Source organism: Furipterus horrens, unplaced genomic scaffold, assembly GCF_987537825.1.
Source record: "Furipterus horrens unplaced genomic scaffold, mFurHor1.1.pri manual_scaffold_4, whole genome shotgun sequence".
Classification (NCBI taxonomy): Eukaryota; Metazoa; Chordata; class Mammalia; order Chiroptera; family Furipteridae; genus Furipterus; species Furipterus horrens.
The window spans coordinates 42,540,500-42,564,805 of record NW_028327174.1 but is presented as its reverse complement, the minus strand read 5'-3'; the positions used below and the strand labels follow the sequence as shown (position 1 = coordinate 42,564,805).

The following is a 24,306-nucleotide window of genomic DNA, read 5'->3' as shown; positions in this document are numbered from 1 at the left end:
AGCTGAATGAGAGACTGGGCGTATAGCTAATGGATACTCTATTTTACATTTATTTTTCTTGTTCTATCCTGACGTTTTCACTATACAGAAGTAACAGTCACTTGAATGATCCCTGGACTCTCACCAAACCTCTCACCAAACCATAGGTATACCAAATGGCCATTTATCACGTGTTCCCTTCATCCACATCTGTAAGCTCTCGACACACTGCTTGCACACCTTGTGGGGGGCCCAAGACTTATCTAGATCACCAAGTTTTACTTTAAAATGTGCAAAATAGGCTTGCCTGACAAATGTGCTGATGTTTGTCCTTTGACTGGGAATGGTGAAACTGCCACAGATGTAACAAAACGAATCAGGGTTGTTTAGGCACTTATGAGGAGAAATAGCAGAGGCAGACATGATCTGAAGGAAAGGAAATAAGTACATATGTAAATAAAAAATAAATTCTTCTAACTCCTTGTACACAGACAAGAACTCGTACTACACTTCAGAATACGATTCACTATATAGAGGGGCACACAACCTCTCGCCACACTGTCTCATGTTTAACTTAATACCCTAGACATGTATGACCATGTTGCTGGTCTCCAAGGTCATCCCCCCCCCCACACTCAAGGGAGGTTTGCTCTCAGCCAATAGGAGAGCACCTGTGCTTCCCTCTATCTAAGCTCAATCCAGCCTAGAGTGGTTGCATTAAGATAAGCTGTACAGAAAAAAAACTTGATATGACAGAAGAAAACTAACTGCAGTTTTGAAATCAGCATGCCTATTTAAGTCTAAAACAGCTGACAAATCGAACTCAACAGAAATTTTGTTAAAAATTGTTCCCCTGTGTTATTTCAGCTGAACCTCAGAGGATGGGTAGGATTTGGGAGGAAGAGTTTTGGGATGTTTAAGCATTCCATGAACGTGAAGAACTTGAAATAAGGCATAAAAGTTTTAAAGTACTTGTGTGCACTGAGTGGTGGCTAAGTCAGTGTGGCTGTATTATGGGAGTCAGATGTGAAACCAGATACCAGACTATTTTGAGCACCATAATAAAGAGCCTCTAAATATTGGGGGAGCATTGAAATGATGTTTTGAAGAAGGGAGTGAAATAATTACGGCTGCTTATTACTTTGATGATTAGTCACAAAGGGTGGACTGGAAGTAGGAGATAATCTGAGGACATTTGACAAGCATATTTGTTGATCAACTCAAAATAGTATATAAAAAGTAGGGAGAGAGTGAGCAAGCGAGTGAGTGCACCCGAATGTGTGCAGGGATATCATATTGATTTGGTTTTTGTGTGGGACTGTGAGTGATTTAATGAATTTGATTTTTAGCTTATTAAGTACCTACAGTTGTTCTATACTGTTTATTTGCTAGTTTGTTTGGTTATGTTTTAACTTATTTCCTAAATGATATTAGGAAGTAAGTAATACATTCAATAAAGTGGAACTAAAATAAAAAAATAATAATGATAATAGAAATTAAAAATTAGGACAGAAAGTCAACACCAGGAGAAAACTAACATGTCGATGTATTATTTACAATAAAGGCATAAACACATATTAATGATGGTTGCATATTTGATTCTGAGCCTCGTGCCAGCCATAATGGGGAGAGTCATACAATCAGTTGCATGATTCTCATTGTCCAGGAGGAAGAAAAATGAAATAATACTTTAAATGGCATTTACATATTTTTCTTTTAATTTATTGGGGTGACATTGGTTAACACAATTATATAAATTTCAGGTGTACAATTCTGTAATACATCATCTGTATATTGTATTGTGTTCCCCACCCCAAGTCAAGTCTTCTGTCACCATTTATCTGTTCCTTTACCCTTTTCTACCTATACCCCCGGAAGATTTCATATGGGCGCTATGGGTAATAAAAAATGTTTTCCATAATAGCAAATGAAATAACGCAATTTAAAAACTCAGCTCTTGCAGCATCGGGAAACATGTATTGCTCTGTAATCATGAAGGAGGACAGGGTTATAGGAGAAACTTGAATGTGCATGTGCATATTTCTGCATTTTTAAAAATTAAAAGATGGCATTTTGGAAGTAAGAGATGAGCTGCAGTAGAAGTTAAAGGACATGGTTGAGGTAAAACCGTGGAGAATGCCTACATAAAGATAATAGGAGAAAAGGATTCAGTAAATGTCACTGAAATGGAACAACAAATGTTAGAGGAGAAGCAAATTCTCTGGTATCAGAGAAGGTGAGGGATGTGAGAATTTTACAGAAGACTTGGTCATAACATGAAATGTAAGGAGACAAAGAGAATGGCTACTTCATTGTTGATATTAGCAATTAGAGTTTTATTAATGGCCTTTTGAGAGAGTTCTAATAAAATGGTGGGGGAAGGAGGTGGGTGACTTAGAAAATGAAATGGCAGAAATAGCGAAAGTATGTGTAGACGTTTCAGAAAGTATAGAGATGATTAAGTGGTAGTTTGGTATAATTGGGATAGAGGGCTTGACTGGAAGCGAAAGAAGGAGAATAATGATGTGCAAAATCCCAGAGGAGGAAGGAGACAGTCAGGCAGACCACATAAATGGAGGGTCAGACAGGAAAGGATTACTTTCACTGAGCCGAAAGGAAAAGAGAAACAGGTAATGATATTGAGCAACGTGTATTGAGTTTACATCAGATGGCTTCTGAATTGGTTTAAGATTTGGGATAATTTACAAAGTGAGGTTGAAAGTATGTATGGGTAGGGAATCTATTCAGGCTATGATGCTTTAGTTAAAAATACCATTTTAGAACACATTTGTTGTGAAAATGCCGTTTTCTGGTTTTAAATATTTCAGGTTTTTAAATGTTATTAGAAGTGATTTAGCTTGCTTTGCCCCTTTATGACCACTCAGCTCCCACACAGATGTATTTCTTTTCATTAAAAGACCAAATCTATATATAATAATAAAGTGAAAAAGCTTCATATCAATAGGCTAAATAGAACATTTATGAACAGCACTTTTCGAAGAGTGCTGAAAAATATTTTTACTATTTCCCTAAAACATTTATAGTAACTTGATGAATAATGAATGGGAATAATTTATAATGGCTACATACTTCCCTCAGATACAACGTTTGTTTATACTTCTTCAAACCTACATAACAATTACATCACGGCTATACTTCACATAAAGAGCCTTATATTTTCAAGTAAATGTTGCTAAAACAGTTTTACTCAACAGAGTCATAGAATCTTGGTGTTTTCAGCGACCTCATAGGATAGGATGTTCTAGAATATCTCTGAGAAACATTCAACTATACATTGCTTTATTTCTCTTTAAATTGTGCATTCCAATGATCTTGAGCCATACCAGAATATAGTCTAAATAAACCATGAACAAGTTGAGTAGTGAGATTAGATTTATTCCCACATCTCTGATATTGAATATAATGCATGCTTTTTATATAGACACAACTGAAAATATATAGAAACGGGTTTTATTTTGTAATTGAATTTTGCAGTATATGGGCAGATTGCATTTTTAAAAGACCAAGCTTTAGCAGTCAGAAAAAGTAGATGGCTAAAAGCATTTCTAAGTAGAACCTCAAATTTCAGTCAGTATTTTAAATAGACACATCCTGACTCCCTTCACAGATTGCTGTTGACCATATGGTAACTTCAGACATGCCTCAAAATAAAACAGCCATATGTAGATTTCCAAATACTGACCTCATCCCTAGAGAGCCATATTTATCTAGAAGAGCATCTCAAACCATATCAAGTAAAATTATGGTTTATGTCATGTTAGAAGATTAGAACAATCTGCTTAATGAAAAACAATCACACGTTAAAAACAGAAATGCCAAGGAAATAAGGTTAGATACCCACAGACATCTTAACAGCAGAGGCATCTGGAGAAATGTCTTTTGAATCCTCCGTGCCCGGTCATTGGGCGCTGTAGGATAACACATAATAGCCGTGGGGATTGACTGGGGGGTGGGGGTGAGGCAGGGGTGAGCAACATGGCAAAAATTGGGACAACTGTGAGAGAACAACAATAACAAAAGAAATTTTAAAAAATTAAATTAAAAAATGCATTCTGTGCTGTGGTCATCAAAATGGATTTAGTGAAAATGCTTAAGGGCATGATCAGTTGGCGTGCTCGACATGGATATCTGTGTGTGACTGGCAGGCACTGAATGCAGATAATCTGTCTGATGGATATGCTCATCAAATAACACTATTATTTTTTTTTCTGATTCCTACCATACAATTTTTAGAATAGGACATGTGGAACTTACTTCTCCTGATCCCTGCTGCTGATTGTTCTCTATTGAAACTTGGGCAGTTTTTCAGAACCTTTGGACTTGTGGGCATGTGCCTATGAATTAGAAACATGGGCCCTGGCTGGTGTGGCTCAGTGGATTGAATGCCAGTCTGTGAACCAAATGGTTGCTGGTTCAATTCCCAGTCAGGGCACGTGCCCGGGTTGTGGGCCAGGTTCCCTCCCAGTTGGGGGCATGTGAGAGGCAACCAATTGATGTATCTCTCACACACAGATGTTTCTCTCCCTCTCTTTCTCCTTCCCTTCCCTCCTCTGTAAAAATAAATGGATAAATAAAATATTTTTTGAAACATGGAAGAAGGAACAGAATTGCTGCAGCAATTAGAAAAAACTGTATATCTTCAACGATACCCCATTTTTCTCAACCAAGTAGGAGTGGAGAAGAGGCAGGGGCAATCAGGAGGTGCAAGTCTGTGAGTAGTAAGAGATTCTGTAATTGTGATCAAACTACAAAACAGTTCTGTCTATCTGTCTATATCCATATACACATATATATGAGTACATATATTTATATACACACATGCATGCATTTACACACACACATACATACGTGTGTATATATGTATGCATGAAAGGAAGATTTTACCACCCCTGTGGTGTCCAGGCAAGCCCTGTTTCCCATACATGTTGTGTTATGCTAGCAGATCTCTCTTGTCCACATTTTGTATAAATCTGTGTTCTCAGGGATATGTTAAGGGCCTAACATTAATAAAATAATATTAATCTCTCCAAAGTGCTTTTGGAGACCTTTAGTTTTCCTTTGCTTTCTTTTTGATGTAGTAGTAGTTTACTGGATTTTGTTCAGTGATGAGTTGTGTTTCAAGTGTAGTATACCGTAGGTTGGTCTTAAAATAAAATTGTGATCCTGAAGGAAATCGCCAGCATAGATCAAGACCTCTGAAAATTGTACTTTGTTATAAAAGTTTAGTGAATTTCTGAACTGATCTTTATAATACACAAATAAACCTAAAACATGTCCTTTACAAAGCTGAATATATACGTGTGTGTGTGTGTGTGTGTGTGTGTATCACTGGACATATAAGGAGAAATTTGTGAAAACTTACTTTTGAAATCACATTTTTGTTTTTTGGTAAATTAGATTACTTAATTCTAAGCCATATTTGTAAGTAGTTTTTAAAGTAATTTAAACTTATTCAGATTTATTAATCTGTCACCCACCTTTTCTAGTTATCTCATTTTGTTCTTTTCAGTTTTGCTGAAAATAAGAACATATCTTTAATAGAAAAGCTTAAAATTTTATCCCCAATAAAAATGATCAATAACTTATGGAGATACAATAGCTTTTTAAAATCAAAACTAATGAACCATCTTGTTAATGTGCATAAAGTTTCTTTTCAATATTGATTTATTTTAGGTAATGATCTCATGAGGAGGGGATATTTAGGTAACCACTTTTAGTCATAAAATTTTTGAGGATAAGGAAATTAAAGGGGTTGTTGTGGCACTAGGTTGCTTTTTGGGGCATCCTTCTGCAATAAATGAAGCTATATAGTACCAATTAACTGGTCTTCCTGTTATTTAAGTTGTGTTTGCTTTGGGAAGTAAAATGGTTATATTTTGTCATTTGTATTCAACAGTTTATTAATGATTGTTTTCTTCTGAAAATTTGTGAATTAAGACAAGAAGGCCAAATGGCTTTTCTAATCACATTTTTTTCCTGTAGAATCCAGGTTTTGACTTATACTTGTTATGTGTAACAGCTTCTCCTCTGAGCTCTGCAGAACGGACTGGTATCCTTTACTAACTCACAGCAAGCTCAGCAGGCACTCAACTTTGATAGAAGGACCTTCATTGTGAAGAGAGCCAGTGTATAACGCGGCCCTAAGCAGGGCGATTTCCTTTATTATACATGCTATAATACAGGATAATTTTGGATTGCCGCTGTGCATTCCAAAAAATTGATTCTGGAAGCTGTCATCCACCCTGTGGCCTCCAGGATTCTGTGCACTGACTCCCCTGCATTTAGTGGCCAGGCGCATTTATGGAGCCTTCTGGTAGGCTCTGTTTGTTGTGTTCATGGCATGGTGAGAACGGTTTTGAGTCTCACGTGTCCTAGCACACGTAACGAATGGAAGATACAGTTATTGCCTTGTTTCTTTTCAAGAACATTTACATTCTGATGTGTTATTTATTTTAGGAGTCGACTTTAATAACTGAAAGATGAGAGTATTGGAAAATCCATATTTCGAATTAAAGCTTCTTTTCTTGAACCCATGCTCTTAATTCCTACCCCATTTTGGAGAACTCAGTACTAAGTTCTTTTTATAGAACATTTTTATTTCTTATTCTACATTTAACATCTGACACAGATATTATCTAACATGTAGTAGACCATGATTTTCCATCTTTTTTATTTTTGTGTTATTTTGGTGGAGGTAATTAAAGATTGGGAGAGGAGAGTTGGAGCAGGAGAACTACTTTGGGATTAGAGAATATATTTATAGCCTCATATTTTTGGTTCATTTTTATATTTTATTCCTGGGTATTTTGGGAATAATTGTGATTTTTCTGGGAATTATGCTGACAGAAAGCTTAGTCTCTTTAAAATGTTATATTTCAAGGTACCACATATGTTTGCAGCAGTCATGCTTCCAGAATCTGGTAGAATAATTGTGCTCACCTTAAGATCATGAACCATTTCATTTGGCCTGATTTTTATCTTTTTGGTATCTTTATTCATGGTAACTATCACATGTAAAGCCAAATACAGCAAGAAAGAACAGTAGAAAATACATGAATCATAGTTTGATTTTCATCTTTATTCTCAATGGTACTTATGTGTTGAAAACCAGAATCTAAAACAGAAACTTGCTAAGAGAGTATTAGTCAAATATTCATATTAAATTCAAATATTCATATGAATACATGCTTTTTTAAAACTGAGCAAGTGATTAATGTTTAGGAGCATAGTTCATATATCTTACAATATTCCAATCTGATGGAGACATATGAATACTTAAATTCTAGGGAGTCCACACATGATCTAAAATGAAGTCAGGGAAATAGGATAATTCTAATTTACCTGTGATTGTAGGAGTGCTTTAGCAGTATATATCATTGAATTTGATAGAACTTAGTACTAAGTGCCATTTTTTATAGGAGCCTGTGCTATAGATTTTATTGATTTATCATCTAGTACTTGATAAATAATCTGTGTAGGAATGTTCTTTTAATTATTAAAAAAATAGAAATTATAAGTATAGAACCCACTTTTTATGTTAATGAAGCTCCTTGAATTATTTTGTTGAATATTAAAAATGAAGATTGATGATTTGTTTACATGGAAGGCAAACCCATGCAATTTGTTGATGACTTTTAATTTAAAATTTTTAAATTATATTTAGCTATGGAGAAATTCTACTAGAGAGCTGATGGATAAAATTATAGTATCATTTTTTGAGGTCTGGTGCTGTGTACTTCATATGCATTACCACTTTAATTATCAAAAGATACCTGTGAAGTAGATGTTACCACGTATGAGGCACCTGAGGCTCAGCGAGGGTAAGGATCCAACCCAAGATCAGACATTTTCTGCATTACTGAGCTGGCTTCAAACCTCAGTTTCTCTGATTTGGAGACTTACTCTTTGCACATATTTACAGTTGTTTATGGTTGTATAGCCTTTAGCAGACACAAGTTATAAATAGTCTTATTTCTCAGTGTGCAATATCTGTTGAAAAATTAGGTAGGTGAGAAACTTTATATCACTAAGAATGACAACATGTTATGAAAATACGATCAGAATACATTCATCAGGTTAAGAGTATATGTCCTTTCATTAAAAAATTACTTTGTCAAAGACAATATTAATGTTAAGACTATAGTTTAAGAAAATCTACTTATTTTTTTAAAAGGATATCTCTCTTTGCTCAAAAACAGATTTTCTAAAGCAGTAATTTGTAATGTTTTTTTTTCCCCCCTTAAGCAATGCACTACACTGCCATAGCTGCAGGGAAGTTCACAGATCTCTTGTGTGAAAATTGCAAGCCTGGGGGGGTGCATTTTTTTATTGCTTTCATTTATGTAGATACTATGATAAAGAAAACATTTTAGAATTTAGAACGAATTCTTGATAGTAACAAAACAAGGTTCTTGAAAATGGTATTTTTGTAGCAGTAAGCCCTCTTAATCATCTCTCCTTAAAGTAGAAAAAAAGACTTTAGCAACCTGGAATAATAATGACTAGATTAACAGTCATTGCACACAGCCTTAACGTGCCACGATCCGCTCACCAGCACACGTCTGTAGACAGCCGGCCAGCACAACATCTTGGCAAATTGATTGCCTGAGAAGGATTTCAGAATGTATTGGCATACATGTCAGACTGCAGGAATGATTGAACCACATGCAGCTGAATTTATCAATAGCAGCAGCCCATTCTTTCAAATAGTATGTGTGCCAGGCACCGGCTTGTAATCACAAACATCATCTGCTGCATATTGAGGAGGAAAACAGCATGGATGTGCTCAGGATCTTAGCGGTAGTTTATAGTTAATCACAGCATTGTTTAACAACTTGCAGTGTATTCACACTGCTTCAGTCTTGAGTTCTCAATAACCATTATTTGCTCTGGGGTTTCTTTCTTGCTCCTTTCTTTCCCTCTTTCCCGACTTCTTTTCTTCCACATAATCATTAAAAAAATATTTATTGAATTTCTCCTCTCTGCATGACTCTAGGCTAATTGCAATGGGAGGCAAAATGATAGAACAGAGATAAAACCTGAACCATTCACCCCACAAATTCACTATGGAGGTCAACTCTACTGTGTCAGCTATAAAACCTGCAAAACAAATTAGCCAGCGGTGAGAGCATAAGAGAGGTATAAAAGTGACACCATGATTCCGATGACAGAATATCTTCTTTTGGGAGTGGGGTTGACCTCATAGAACAGGAACATTATGAGAGACAGAAATATAAAAATATGAGGCTTCTTTTTATAAATCTAGTTACCCAAAAGTTGTAGAAACATTGCCTATTACTGGAGAAGTAGCATGAGGTGAATCTCGAAAGGTAGTCTGGAGCAGGATTGTACCCTTCTTAAAATAGGTCCTGATACATCTGTTACCAAAGGTTTTGAGCAGGTAGACAATGATCGGTGGTATGCTTTATCGGTAGTAGATAAGAGGCTGGGTTGATCTGACAGAGAATGAAGAAGTGGAGACCATTTACATTGCTTTGTTAAGTATATGCCATGTACAGTAGTCCCTCTGTGTCGCGGTTCACTTATCGTGTTCTCACTGTAACGTGGGATTTTAAAAAATATTATATTTAATTATTTATCACAGATTTTTTCGCAATATCATGGGATTTTGCAGTACTGTATATGTATGTTGTTAAAATTACGTAGGTTTAAGATTGTAGAACATAAGTAGTATTTATAAAGGTGTGGAAAAAGGTTTATAAGGGAGTGGGAAAGGTTAATAAGGGACTGGGAATGGTTTTTAAGTGTGTGGGAAGGGTTTATAAAGCCTTAAAATATATATAAATACTAAATAAATACTAATATAAATGTAAGGTTCCTACTTTGCGGATTTTCACTTATCACGGGGGGTGGGTTGGTGTGGTGTCCAGAACATAATATCCACGATAAGTGAGGGAATATTTTATTAGTATTAGTCAGGATTCTCCAATGAAACAGAAGCAGTGGGAGAGAGGGAGGAATATTGATTTATTCACTCACTTATCAATCATGAGACATGGGCTTGCATGACAATTATGGAGGCTGAGAAGATGACATACTCTGTCCTAGCTGGAGACCTAGGAAGGCTGACAGTGTGTGTCCCAGTCTGAGGGCCAGAGAAGACCAATGTCCCAGCTCAAACAGGCAGGCTGAAAGAAAAACCTGCCTTCCTACTCTTTGTTCTATTTTGACCCTCCGTGGATTGGATGGTGCTCACCCACTTTGGGGAGGGCAATCTGCTTTACTCAGTCTGCTGATTCAAATGTTAATCTTATCCAGAAACACCCTCCCAGACACACCAGAAATGATATTTAACCAAATATGTGGGCACCCTGTGATCCAGTCAAGTTGACGCACAAATTTAATGATCACACATAGTGAAGAGGGGATAGAGACTTAGGAAGGTTGAATAACAAACTTAAACCCTCACAGCACTAAGCAGTGGAGCTGGAGCTTCATCACTGGTCTGCACAGGTGCTGTGTGCCACCCCGCACTGTCCCACCCAGGAGATGGACGTGGGCCCAGTGGGGGCAGTAGCGAGCTGGGGAGGCAGAGAGCCTGCAGGTGCAAAAACAAGACATTTTTTGACATTTTGCAGAAAGAAGTCAGGCATATATACACTAATTTTTGTTAAAATTTTGCAACATATTGGATGGATATGGAAAGTAGGAAGAGGGAATGAATAGAGAAGTGCCACCTTCTTTGATTCTGACTTAATAGGAAATTAGATAACATGGGAGGAGAAAGCATGGCTTTGGTTTTACGCTTTCTGGATCCTTCCGTGTTCCTCAGTCTCCTCCAGGGCAGGGCCTCCTTGTGTTTCTGTACCTAATGCGGAGTAGATTCACAGTAGGCACTTCGTTCGGGTTTGGTAAATGAGCTAGCAAATACTTGGTCAGAGAGGCTGGAGAGAACAATGGAAGTGCAAGGAGAAGGAATGTTTGAAATGGATGTTATCAGAATATAATTGGGAGACAGCTAGAGATGAAGCCTCCTCCAGCAGCAGAAAGGGCCCGACTCACAGACACACTGCATTTGCCATGAACCAAGGTGGCCCCTTTTCCTAAGTGTTTGCAACCACTGTTCAACTCCCTGGGTATAGGAAGGGAGCAAGGAGTCAAGTGAAATGAATGTTTTGAAGTAGATAACTTTGAAATTAAGGCTGGGGGTAGTGGCAAATGAGGCCATAAAAAAAGAGAATAAGCAGTTGAGAGATTGAAGTCAGGATGAACAGAGTATGTTTATTCTCATAGCTTGAAAGTGCTTCAGTTTTGTGCTTTGTTACTGATACTGTTCATAATTGTTGATTCTTTCATGCTGAGAAAAACCAGCTTATTAAGTATACATATAAATTTCTTGACATTTATAGTGTGACTAAGCAGTTAGCTTAAGTCCTAGCTCTACACACTTATTAGTTTGTGATTTGGGAAAGCGAACTCACCCGTCTGTGCTTCCTTTCCTCATTAATGCCAACTGCTCTTTCTTACTTCATAAGACTTTTACGATGATGAAAAATGGTTCCTAAGCCATGAAGAGTTATTGAAATATTAGAAAATCTATTGAGATTTGAGCAGATGCTTAATACTCTTGGTGTTATGGACTGAATGTTTGTGTGTCCCCCAAAATCATACATTAAAGCTCTAATTCACAGTGTAATGGTATTTGGAGGGAGCCTTTGGGAGGTAATTAGTTTTGATGAGGCCGTGAATGTGGAAACCTGTGATGGGATTAGTGCTCTTATAGGGAGAAAACAGATTTCTCCCTCCCTCCCTCCCTTTCCCTCCTTCTCCTCTTTCTCTTCTCCCCGTTCTCCACTCTCTCTCCCTACCTCCTTTCCCTTCTTCCCTCCCTCTACCCTCTTCCTCTCTCTTTCTTTCCCCCTTCTTTACTCTCCGTCCCTCTACTTGTTCACATGTGAGTGCACAGTGGGAAGGTGGCCATCTACAAACCAGGAAAAGAGCCCTTGCAGGAACCAAATTTGCCAGGACCTTGGTCAAGGACTTCCTACCCTCCATAACTGTGATAAATGTCTGTTGTTTAAGCAACCAAGTTTATGGTGTTTTGTTATAGCAACCCAAGCTGACTGAGATATTTGGTGAGTGATTAAAAAATAAAATTAAATGACTGTCCAAAACGTGCTGGCTAGATATCAGGATGTCAAGTTTTCCTGGTGGTGGTGGTGGTGGGGACCTAGGCATGCTCACTAATCGTATGCATACCTGTCTCTTCCTGAAGGCCTGCAAGGTGTGACAGTGGCCCCCCTCTGGCTGCCTTCAGAGGACTATGGTGTTGGATCCTTGCAGTGCGGATTATAGCCCAGTCATAGACCCTCGAAGTGGGGTGCAGGGAGAGTAATATTGGGAGCTAAGCACTGAGTATCCTGCTCTCATCAAGGGCCCTGCTTTCTCCACAGAGGAGTCTTTACTTAGAGCAGAAAATTGAGTCTGTGAAGACTGTTAGCAGTGGGACAGCCTTCTCTAGTTTGCATCTTCTAATTCGTCAGTCATACTGTGTTCTACTTTTTCTTCCTAAGTCTTCTTTAGTACGTGGTAAAGTCTATAAATAAATATAAGATTGGTGCAAAAATAATGTCCGATTTCAAGGTCTATTTTAAAAATGAAAAAGCCCATGATTATGAAAATATTTATTCGTAACATACCTCCTTTGCTTTCTAGAACCTCATTCCATCTGTTAACTAGCTTATAAGTGCCACGCTTGTAAAATTCTTTAGGTTTTGAAGCAAAATATGAATCCAGCTCATTTGCAACCTCTTCTTTTGATGTCAACCTAAGACCATCAAAATGGTTCTGTAGTCCCTGAAACAAGTGATAATCAGAAGGAGCAAGGTCAGGAGAATATGGAGGATGAAACAATATTTCCCAACCAAGCTCTTTCAAGAAATTTTTGGTGAGTTGAGCTATGTGAGGATGAGTATTATCATGATGGAAGATGACACCCTTTCTGTTGACTAAGGAGGGTCACTTTTGGTTCAAAGCAGCTTTCAGACGACGAAGTTGTTCACGGGAGAGGTTAGCAGTAATTCTTTGATTGTTGTCTAACAGTTCGTAATGGACAATTCCTTCTATGTCCCACAATACACTCAACATGATCTTCTTTGGATGAAGTCCTCCTCTTGGTTGTTGAACTCTTCTTCCTCCTTGACTGATCCACGATCAGCAGCATTTAACATTATGGTAAAGGATCCACTTCTCAGCACCTGTAACAAGCCTACCTAAAAATGGTGCCTGAAGTTGTCGTGAAAGCAATGATTCACAACAAGCAACACGCTGTTGCAGATTCTCTGGAGACAGTTCGTGTGCAACCCATTTTCCAACTACTGAACCTTTCTGACCCTTTTCAGTTGGCATAGCACAGTTGTATGGGCTACGTTAAATTGTTCTGCAAGTTCCCTAGAGGTAATGGTGTGTTTTTCTGTGACAACAGCTTCCAACACTTTGGAGTCAAGTTTTTTTGGATGACCCTCTTTTGGCTCGTTTTTCAAACTGAAATCCCTACTTCAGAAACGGGAAAACCACCTCCTGCAACTTCTTTCAATCACTGCTTTGTTCCCATAAGCGCTCTGAATAGACTTTGCTGTTGTACGTGCATTGGTACCTTTATGAAACTCATAGAGTAAAACATTTCTAATGTCTTTAGATGGGACGAACATGGGTGCAAATATTGCAGATGATTATGAACAATACTTTGATAATCTGAAAAAATAAGGTATAAATTAGTCACTGTGACATCAAAAAATTAGAAGAGGCACAAATTTAATAAATACTATCTAAAACTTTCTTTTAAAAAAGTTGGACATTCCTTTTGTACCAACCTGACTAAAAGAAAGGAAAATAAGAATAAAGAAAACCTTGAAGAAATTCTAAGGGTCCTGCATCCCCGGCAGTTCCCACTTGTAAGTAATCTCACAGCCAATTTCATTGGTCCAGTTTTATCAAATGCTGTTGCTTCTAATTAGTAATCCTTTTGTGTCCATAAGTTATTTAAGTGAAAGTCATCGTCTTTGAATGTCTGAATTTTCTTCTTTTCATTCATTTGACCATTTCAGCTCTTTTGACATTTAGTTTCTTGTGAAAAAAAAATTTTTAAGTACCTCCATTGAGGTATAATTCATTTACAAGAAATGGCACATGTGGGATGGGACTAAAGTAGGTTTGCAATTCTGAGTACGTGGAACACAGTGTTTATTCTTGTATTAGTATTCATTAATTATTTTATTATTTTCCATACAAACAACTGTAATCGTCCTTTTGACCTGCCCTGTACTTAAAGTCTATAATTTGATGTTTTGACATAAGGATATACATACCATGAAACTCTTACCACGTGAAGATAGTTAGCTATCCATTGCCCTCAAAAGCTTTTCTTTGTGCTCCATTGAAGCTCTTCCTTTCACAAGCAACCACTGATCTGCTTTCTGTCAAACCATTTAGATTAGGAGAAAGTTATTAACTACAAATTCAGTCTTTTCAATAGCTTCCAGAGCTGTATATTTAGTCTATTTCTCGAGTTGGCTTCGGAAGATCCTGTTTTTTGGGGGATTTGGCTATTACATCTAAGATCTTGAATTTAATGCCATAAAGTTGTTCCTAACACTTTTATAATTATTTTTAATTATCTGTAGAATCTAATGATTCACCTCTCTTATTTGTGATATTGGAAGTTTGTGTCTTCTCTTTTTTCCCCCTGATTAATCTGGGTATTAGTTTCCCATGGCTGCTGTAACAAATTACCACACACTTGATAGCTTAACCTTTTGAGTGCCAATGTTGCTGTGAGCGACACTGACAGATTTTCCCAAAAGTGCCAACATCACTCCCAGCAACTCTTTTCGATGGCTATAAATGTAAATAACAATTGAATAATTCGTATTTTATGTTCTGTTCTCTTTTTTTGTACCTCAGGTTATACATTGAAATAATTTTTTCTTATGTTGATCCAAATTTAGAATTATGCATTGGCACTCAAAGGGTTAAAATAAGAGAAATTTATTCTCATAGTTTGGTGGGCACAACTTCAAAATTATTTCACCTTGTTGAAACCAAGATGTCGGCAGGCTATACTCCCTCCAGTGACTCTGGGGACAACTTTTTCCAGCTCCGGGTGGTAGGCAGCATTCCTTGGCCTATCGCTGCGGCAGTCCAGTCTCTTCATTCATGGTTACACTGCTTTCTCCTATTCTGTCCTGAATTTCCCTTTGCTTCCCTCCTATAGCTTCCCCCTTATACATGTGATCCTATTTAGGGCCAATTGGAGTAATCCAGGTTAATCACAATCTTTATCTTAATCAACTCTGCAAAGTTCTTTTTGCCATCTAAGCTAACAGTAATAAGTTCTAGAGATTAAGATACACATATCTTTTGAGTGGCTCAAAGTTTATCACTTTTATTGATGTTTTCAAAGAACCAGCTTTTGTGTCATTGTTATTTTCTCAACTGTCTTCTTACTTGTTTCAGTGATTTTCATTCTGATCTCTATTATTTTTATCTTGTACTGATTTTTAATTTCACGTCCCTGTTTTCTTTTTCTTATTTTTTAACATAGAAGCCAAGTCAATGCTATTACAATAGTTTTCCTCTGTTCTTCTTGAGCGTCATTCCACAAATTTTCACATGCTGCGTTTTCGTATTTTTCAGTTCAAAATACTTTCTGATTTCCCATTGTTTTATTGATCCATGGAAAAGTATTACTTATTTTCTGATTTGGGGAGGATTTCTCAGTTGTCTTTCAATTATTGATTTCTATATTAATTTTATTATGGTCAGAGAACATTTCTTTGTATGGCTTGAATCTTTTTAAATTAATTGGGACTGGTTTTAGATCTCAAAATGTAATCTCTCTTGGTAAATGTTTCAAGACATTTACCATGCATTTACTCTGGAAAAGAATGTGTATTCTGCTCTTGGTCAGTAGAGTGCTGTTTAAATATCAGTTAGGTCAAGTTTGTTGATAGTGTTGTTGAGGTCTTTTGTAGCTTTGCTGATTTTTAGCCTACTTTTCTATCAGTTATTGAGAAAAGGGTGGTCAAATATCTGAGTGTAATTGTGGGTTTTTATATTTCCCTTGCAGTTGCATCAGTTTTTGTTTCAGACATTTTGAAGTTCTGATGAGGCTCATAGACATTTAGGGTTGTTATGTCCTCTAGGTGAATTAATCACCTTATTTTTACAGGTTGTACTTTCCTGTCTTTTTGCATGCCTGGTAATTTTTTATTGTATTCAGACATAACTTTTATCTTACTGTTTTGTTCTGGGATGCTACTTAGTCACTTGGAAGCAGTTGGATTTTGCTTTTAAGTTATTTTAGGTGGTACCCACACAATGTTTAATGTAAGACTAAATTTATAACATTACTGAGGTAAACTCCCCTGAATACTCTTTCTTATGGTCTAGGTTTTTCAATGTCCTCTCCTATGAATCTCTCCCTTTGGCACTCTGCCCTGTGAACTCTAGCTGCCTTGGCATCCTGGATTCTGAGCTGCATTTTTTCAACTCAAGTTGACCAACAAGGTCTATCTGGTTTCTCCTCCTCCTTTTACAGCCTGGACATTTTCTCAAGGCATTAAACTGGGATGGTTGTAGGTTTCATCTCATTTGTTTTCTGAATCTCAGGAGTCACTGTCCTTTGTTGCATTATCATAAGAACTCTTGGTTCATTCAATTTTGCATTATTTTTTAGTTGCTTCATCTTTGTGGTAAATCTGGTGACTGTTACTCCATCTTGGCTGGTAGTGGAAGTCAGAAGCTAAGATCTTATACGAAGTACTCTCTGGTGCATTTTTCATCAAACCTAGAGAAGCTTCTGTAGACTCAGCTCCCTTGTGGGATTGTCCTTGTCATCTATGCCACCAGAGCCCCTGCCACACCTGGACAACCATTGTGAAAGTTACTTAGTAAGAGGTGTTCAGAATGAAGGAAAAGATCACCCCACTTTGGGTTCTTGACCTGTTGTTTTATGTTACAGTTTGAGTCTTGGCATTTCCAATCTACTTTAGTTATTTAGAGGTTTTAGTTTATATTGTGTGAGAATTTCTGTGTTTCAGAGATACAATTTAAAAAAAATTAAGTATGTATTTGTGTACACCAAATGTTTTTAATTACAAAAATCAAAAGAAATGTAATAAGTAGAGCATGACATTTTAAATAGTTGTTTATGAGCATTTAACCAATTAATATATTAGATTTTCTTCTTCGGCATCAGAGCTTCTGTAATATAAAGATTGTTGATGGTTTGCATTTGTTCAATTTTACTGCCTAATAAAGCTAGGTTTGTGATTTTAATGAGAGGAAAATAGTTAGCTTTGTTTATGCATAATCAGATGTGAAGCTACTGTGACTGAATTTATCTATTTTTTTTAAAAAATCCAGTCTGATAAAGAACTAGCATTGTTTATTTTAACAGGAAATTCAAACTGAGAGAGTCCAAAACCACATTATCAAAAATCAGGGGGAAAAAAAGTGATGCTTACATAATAGTTTATCTTTTAATATTTTGGCAAGCCAAACTTTAAGGCTAATTTGTCATAATTTTCTCTGTAATTTTCTGCCCTTTGAAATCAGTATTACCTAACCTGTTCATCAAATCATGGAACAGTTAAACAGTAAAAGTAGATGCAGCTTTTCAAATATTATAATTGATTTCTTGCAGAAATCGGTTTCTCAAATGTTGGAGGCCACTAAAAGCTGAGAAGGGATTTTGCTTGCTTTTGTTGTCAATTGTTGTTTTATAAGTTTTCCGTGGTTCACAAGGTGAATAATAATCTTTTATTTGAATTTTTGGTTTATGGAAATAAGTAGATATTTATAGGATACAATGCTTTTTTTTTCCTTAATTTTTATTTTGTGGCTCCTTTAGAAATATCTACATTTGCAGATGAGCCTGCTCATCTTTCAAATAACTGATCCAAATAATATTTTAGTACTGTCACAGTAAAGCTCTCAAAGTCTACCTATTCCACATAACCTTTTTGATATACTAGAAGCTAGATTTTAATACTGTTTTACTTGAATCTAAAGCAATTTGACATTTATAATACTCTCAGCCCACTTTCTAAATGGGTTATCACTACATGGAGCTTTGAATGATGATCACTACTTCTCTATCTGGGTCCTGTCTTACTTACCATTTAGAGACAAAATCATTTGCAGTAAATCAAGTCTTCATGTGATTATAATCATACCTATATGTAGAGATGATTATTCTCACTCCTGTAAAGCTTAGTTCTAATTAATGCCCTGGCTTGACATCCTGTATTAACTTTTATTGCTGAGAAAACAGCATATTCAATTCCATTTCTGTGAACTGGAATATTAGATTTCCAAAAGATTCCTGAAATGGTATAACTTCCTTGGATTTTGATTTACTTGTCTTGGTTTAGAGTTCAGTAATGAGAGTTGGCCTCCAGGAAAAATGCCTCTCATTAAGCAACTAATATCCCAGTGATTTCAGGCCATTTTTTCCTAACAGCAGGAATATCATAGTTCCTTGGAGTCCACTCTGGCCTCATAAGGACACTTAAGGCTAAGGTGAAGGTGTAATTGAAGCACTTAGGAGAATGGAGGGAGGCACTTTTAGTAATTACGCCCAGACAACAGACATCCCTAAGGTTAGTCACCTTATTAAGCCCCAGTGGTTCACATCTGTATCTTTCCAGAATGATGTAGATTTCTGAGATAGACACCATGGCATCTCCCCCATTTTGAAAGCCTGTTTCTATTCTGAAATGATCACTGAATACCACTTGTGGAACTATTCAAAATCTAGAAATATTTTATATATCTATAATTTTATTTCTATTATTATTTTTGGTAACTTTTACTAATAATGGTCATTGTAGCCATAACAAAGTCTGATATCAAGCCCAAATTTCTTAACTTTAGTTGAGTAGATTAGAATAAATTCTGTTCCTTGTTTAATTGTTTTTAATGAATGCCATTTTTTTTGATGATTAAAGCAATTTGTCAGTGACTTTGTAAGTAATCCTACATTGAGTGGATTTTAAGTAATAATTAATTGCCAAGAAAGTGGAAAAACAAGAGTGGTTAATACAGCTTATAGGGGTTTAAGGAAGAATAATTTCTAACTCTTACAGTTACGTAGGTTTTCCTAGTGTTCATAAATTGCTTTAACTTGAGTTCTCTCTTGTTGCTTTTACAGTTTAAACTCAAATATATATATAAAGCCTGTTTTTAAAAAATACATTATGCCCATATTTCTGTAAAAGTATATATGTTCTATTTTGAAACTCCCAGACATGTTGATTTCACAGAAATTTGGGGAAATTTATTCTAATGGGACAAATTAATATGGGAACTTAAAATAATAGATGTGTCCTTCTTTTTTCTTTCTTTTTTAAAAAAGCCGGACCTGTGATCTGCAGAATGCTGAGTTACCCCCCGACCCGCCGAGCTTTAATTGTGGGTTGTGGCCTACAGATGTTCCAGCAGCTCTCAGGCATTAACACCGTCATGTATGTATTTCTTTCTGGCTTTTTACTGAAAAGATTGTCAAGGTATTATTTTTACCTAGAAAAAAAGAATAGGACTCTTGATGATTTGTTGTTATTAAATATGTAGGATTTTCCTTTTGGAAGATACCTATGTCACTTTACAATTTTTTAAGTCCTATTAATTTGTAACTAGAAGGAAGTGATTTATTCTGTTCATTGTAATTATTGGCTTTAGTTGATTTCGTACAATTTTTCTTTTATGCCACCCAGTACTTCCTTATATTCTGAGCTAATGACTATATAATTTTTTTAATATCTTTTTAAAATTCTATTATGGTTGTCCAAATTTTCACACACCCCCACCCCCCAGTTGCTCTCCATGAATATATTATTTTCATAAGCCATTTCTTGATGCTGGTTAGAAGTAAAGGAAAGGGAATCACCTAACACTGTCAGATTAATGGGCACACAAATAACTAATTTATTTCCTTTTGGGGCAGTCACATGCATTGTGATAAGAATGTTAATAGAAGTATGTTTATTATAACCAGAGTGCAGTGGACCAGTGATGGAGTGGGAGCAGACAAGTGGAGCAGATGCAGAAATTCCCTGTTTTCTGATTTTCAGAGTAACCACCCAAATTATATTTGTGTTAGGGTGAAGTGGGGTGAATAGTAGGTGGTTCTACAGTGTTTTAGTTATTCAATTTTAAGCCCATTTTTGATGGCCTATTGTGTACTAGATGCATAGCAGTAAATAAAGTAGACATGCCATTGCCTCACAGAGTATATAGGCTGGTGGAGGAAACATACATTAAATAAACTCATATTTACTGTATACTTTCACATTGTGATCAGGGCTATATGGGACTATTCCAATTCTCCACAGAATAAACCTTTAAAGTCCTAGGTAATGGAATGTGGGTTAGAGAAAAGTCATGGATTTGGCTGAGAAACTGGTCATAGGGTGAAAAGCTGCTAACTTAGAAGCTTTTTTCTCCTACCTGTTATTTAAAATTATTTCTTAGAAAATTACAAATTATGTATAATAAAATCAAAATGTACCTGGTAAACTATTTGTACTTGGGGCTCTTAATATTTTCCTTTTAAAATTACTTGGGATATGATGAATTATTTTTGATATTTTGAAAAGAGTGAATGTGTTTAAAGTGATTATTTAGAATACAGTAATGATTAGGTCCCAATGACTCATTAGATTAAATCAGGATTTGTTCAGAAACTACACTTTTAAATACTTCCACACCCTTGTTGAATTTGACTTTAGTCATGATCCTTGTTAGACTACAACTTTTGGGGCTACATCTTTAATATTTGGTCCTCTCCTTCTTCTCTCTGACATCTCCTTTCATTTTTCCTCACCCTTATTAGCTCTATTAAAGCCCGTCTGTTGGTGTGTGCCCAGCATATTTGCTCTCTGGATGTGGCAGACCATGACTGTTCTGTGACATGCCCACCATCCTCAGGGCTGATGGCACAGAATTGCAACAAGGCCTGTGCCACACTTTCAAATAATGCAGTGCAGTCATAAATATGTGCATATGTAGATTGTGAGCCTAACTTAAAATATGTCCTGTTTCTGAAAATCTTTTTCATCTGTTCTGCCCTTTTCTAGGTCTTTAAACTTAAGAAATTAAGCTTAAAGCCTAGAAAACAATTTTTTTATTTTTTATCTTTTTGTGTTCCTATAAAACAAGGGTTATATTAGCTAACTCTCATTGATGGGTGATGGCTGAAGCCAGTGAAATGACTGTTATAGTCCATTTGTAATACCTAGTATAAAATGTGTTGATTACGGTTTATAAATTTCGATAATGCATTCATTTCTCCAAACCCTCTGTCTTTTCACAATGAGATCAAGCGATGTAGTATAACAGTCCTGATATTCCTTAAGATTTATGATAGTCATTAATATGCTTTTCTTATCACAAACTATACGTGATGCAGGTAATGTCATGCAGCTTTTGCTTGCAGTTGTATATTTATCCCAGAAGGTAGGAAGAATAAAATAAGGTAAATAGGGGTTAAGTTTAGATCATTTCTACATAATGCGAAGTGCTAGTCACTTAAACAATATGATACCTATGCTAAATAACTGTGGTTACTCATAGTACACAAATTCATTATAATAGATTGTGCTAATGTCATTTTCTGGATGGAAAATAATCTGGGACTCTTATATAATGTGTTATCTTCTACTCTTTCTAGTCTATACTTGTGTGTGTTTGTGTATGTCTATGTATCTTTTTCCATTATTCTTTTAATTTAGAATAATCTCTTAATTGGAGCCTAATAGCTTACTTTTTGTTGTTTTTAATGTAAAGTATTAACTATATTGTATCTTATTTTTTAAATGCTGTTTTGTTAATTCAGAGTTTTGTTTTTATTGCTATTTCATAATGTATATTTCATTACTTTTACTGTTTCCAGCTTCTTCTTAAATTTTAAGTGTAATTTTAAGAAGTAAAGTAGACAATCTTCTTCTATATTCACAACCCAAATCTAATAATCTGTGAAGGTTGAAATGTTTTTTATAAAATTCATCTTTCACCCCAAAGTTAGCGTGAACCTGAAATGTGAGGAATTTTGAATTCTATTTCTTTTTTATTTATTTATTTATTTATTTTTTAAGTATATTTTATTGATTATATTGTTACAATAGTTCCAATTTTTTTTCCCCTTTGCTCCCCTCCGCCCAGCACCCCCCTTCCCCAACAATCCCCTCTCCAAGTCCATGCCCATGGGTCGTACATACAAGCTCTCCCGCCTCACCCTTTCATATATTCTTCTTCTTCTTTTTTTAAAATTAATTAATTAATTAGTTAAATATTTTAACAATAAAAAATAACAATTCCTCCCTCTCAGACTTAAGACCCTTTACAATCTTATAAAGGACAATGGATGAAGGTCTCGAGCTCCTCTAGCTGCTTCAAGCTGGACATGGTCGTCGTCCTACCTACCCGTGGGTCAAGAAATCCCTAATAAGAGTGGGGATGTGGAGGGGAGGGTGGCCTTCCCACAAGGGGAAGGATCGTGCAGACTCCAGGTTGGTTGGCTGTCTCTGGACAACGGCATGCTTGGTTTGACAGGCTGGCATCCTTGTTGTATTCTGGGGGCAACAGGGTTAAAGGACATCATTTAATCCGTAACCACTAGATGACAAAAGACAGGTATTAATTTTTCAATGTCCCACATTAGGGAAAAGAAGGGCTTCTTTGGAGGAAGGTGTGCCAGGTACATCTCACCTGTCCAAAACCCTTTTGCCCATTATACTTATTTTGGACTGAGGGAAATATTTTAGGTTTCCCCCATCTCAGGCCTCTGGGCTTTTTCTGTCCAAGCCATTAGGATAGAAAAGAGAAACCAGTTTTAAAGTGAAGCCCACAGACCACCCTGTTCTTCACCAACCCAGCCACTTAGTTCAGCCAAACCATTGAGTCTCAGGAGGCAGCAATGCAGACAGGATTAAGTGAGGCCTATGCATACAGATAATCACTCAGGTAATGAGATTGTAGGCTTATGCCCTTTGAAAACAGAAAACACATGTTAATTTATGTAACATAACCCACATACAAGTCTCTAAATCTGTAGGACTGTCTTATCGGAAGGAAAATCCTTGTCCTTCTAATATTCACTGAACTTGCATTTCTATTCTTTATATTTTTATTCCCCCCCCACTAAAAAATTTTCTGTTTGTTTGTTTTTCCACTACAGTTGTCTCACTTTTTTTCCCCCTCTTGCTTCCCTGCACCCTGCCCCCCCCCCACAGTCAGTCCCCACCCAGTTGTCCATGTCCATGGGTCATTCATACATGTTCTTTGACTAGACCCTTCCCCTTCTTACCCCTTCTCTCCCTCCCATCTCCCCCTTTGTTACTGTTAGTTTATTCCTTGTTTACATACCTCTGGTTCAATTTTGCTCATTTGTTTGTGTTGTTCATTAGTTTCCTGTAACAGGTGACAGCATAAGGTAATTTTCTTTTGTTGCCTGGCTTATTTCGCTAAGCATAATTCTCTCTAGTTCCAATCATGTTGTTGCAAATGGTAGAAGTTCCTTCTTTCTTTCAGTACTTATTCATTGTCATTTTCCCCCTTTGTACTCGTGTTCCTCTCTGTCTCTCTGTTTCTTCATCTTCTTAAAGCAGACCCTTTAGCATCTCTTGCAATGCTGGTTTGGTGGAGATGTATTCTTTTAGCCTTCTTTTGTCTTGGAAACTCCTTATTTCACCTTCCATTTTGAATGAAAGCCTTGCTGGGTAGAGTATTCTTGGTTGTAGGCCTTTGTTTTTCATTGCTTGGAATATTTTTTGCCATTCCCTTCTGGCTTGTAGTGTTTCTGCTGAGAAATCTGATGATAGCCTTATTGGAGCTCCCTTGTATGTTATTAGTTGTTTCTCTCTTGCTGCTTTTAGGATTCTCTCTTTGTCTTTGAATGTTGGCATTTTAATTATGATGTGTCTTGAAGTGGGCCTGTTGGGGTTCATCTTCATTGGGACCCTCTGTGCTTCCTGGACTTGCGTGACTCTTTCTCTCGTCATGTTAGGAAAGTTTTCTGTCATTAGTTTTTCAAAGAGGTTTTCTATCCCTTGCTCTTCTTCTTCTCCTTCTGGAATTCCTATGATACGGATATTATTACGTTTCATGTTGTCCTGCAGCTGTCTTAGAACCTCTTCAGTCTTGTTCAGTCTTTTTTCATTTTGTTGCATTGTCTGGGAGTTTTTGTGTAGGTTGTCCTCCAGCTCGCTGATCCGATCTTCTGCTTCCTCTAGCCTGCTTTTAATTCCTTCTACTGTGTTCTTCAATTCAGAGATCGTATTTTTCATT

General features: G+C 36.5%; 1 protein-coding gene across 1 annotated transcript in view; it reads left to right on the top strand.

Annotated features, from left to right (window-relative positions):
• Positions 1–24,306, top strand: part of SLC2A13 (solute carrier family 2 member 13) — a 293,233-nt gene that overhangs the window by 132,163 nt on the left and 136,764 nt on the right. Inside the window, exon 4 of the mRNA XM_090275514.1 lies at positions 19,379–19,487. Coding sequence (XP_090131640.1) covers positions 19,379–19,487 — 109 coding nt within the window. The remainder of the gene's footprint in view (positions 1–19,378; positions 19,488–24,306) is intronic.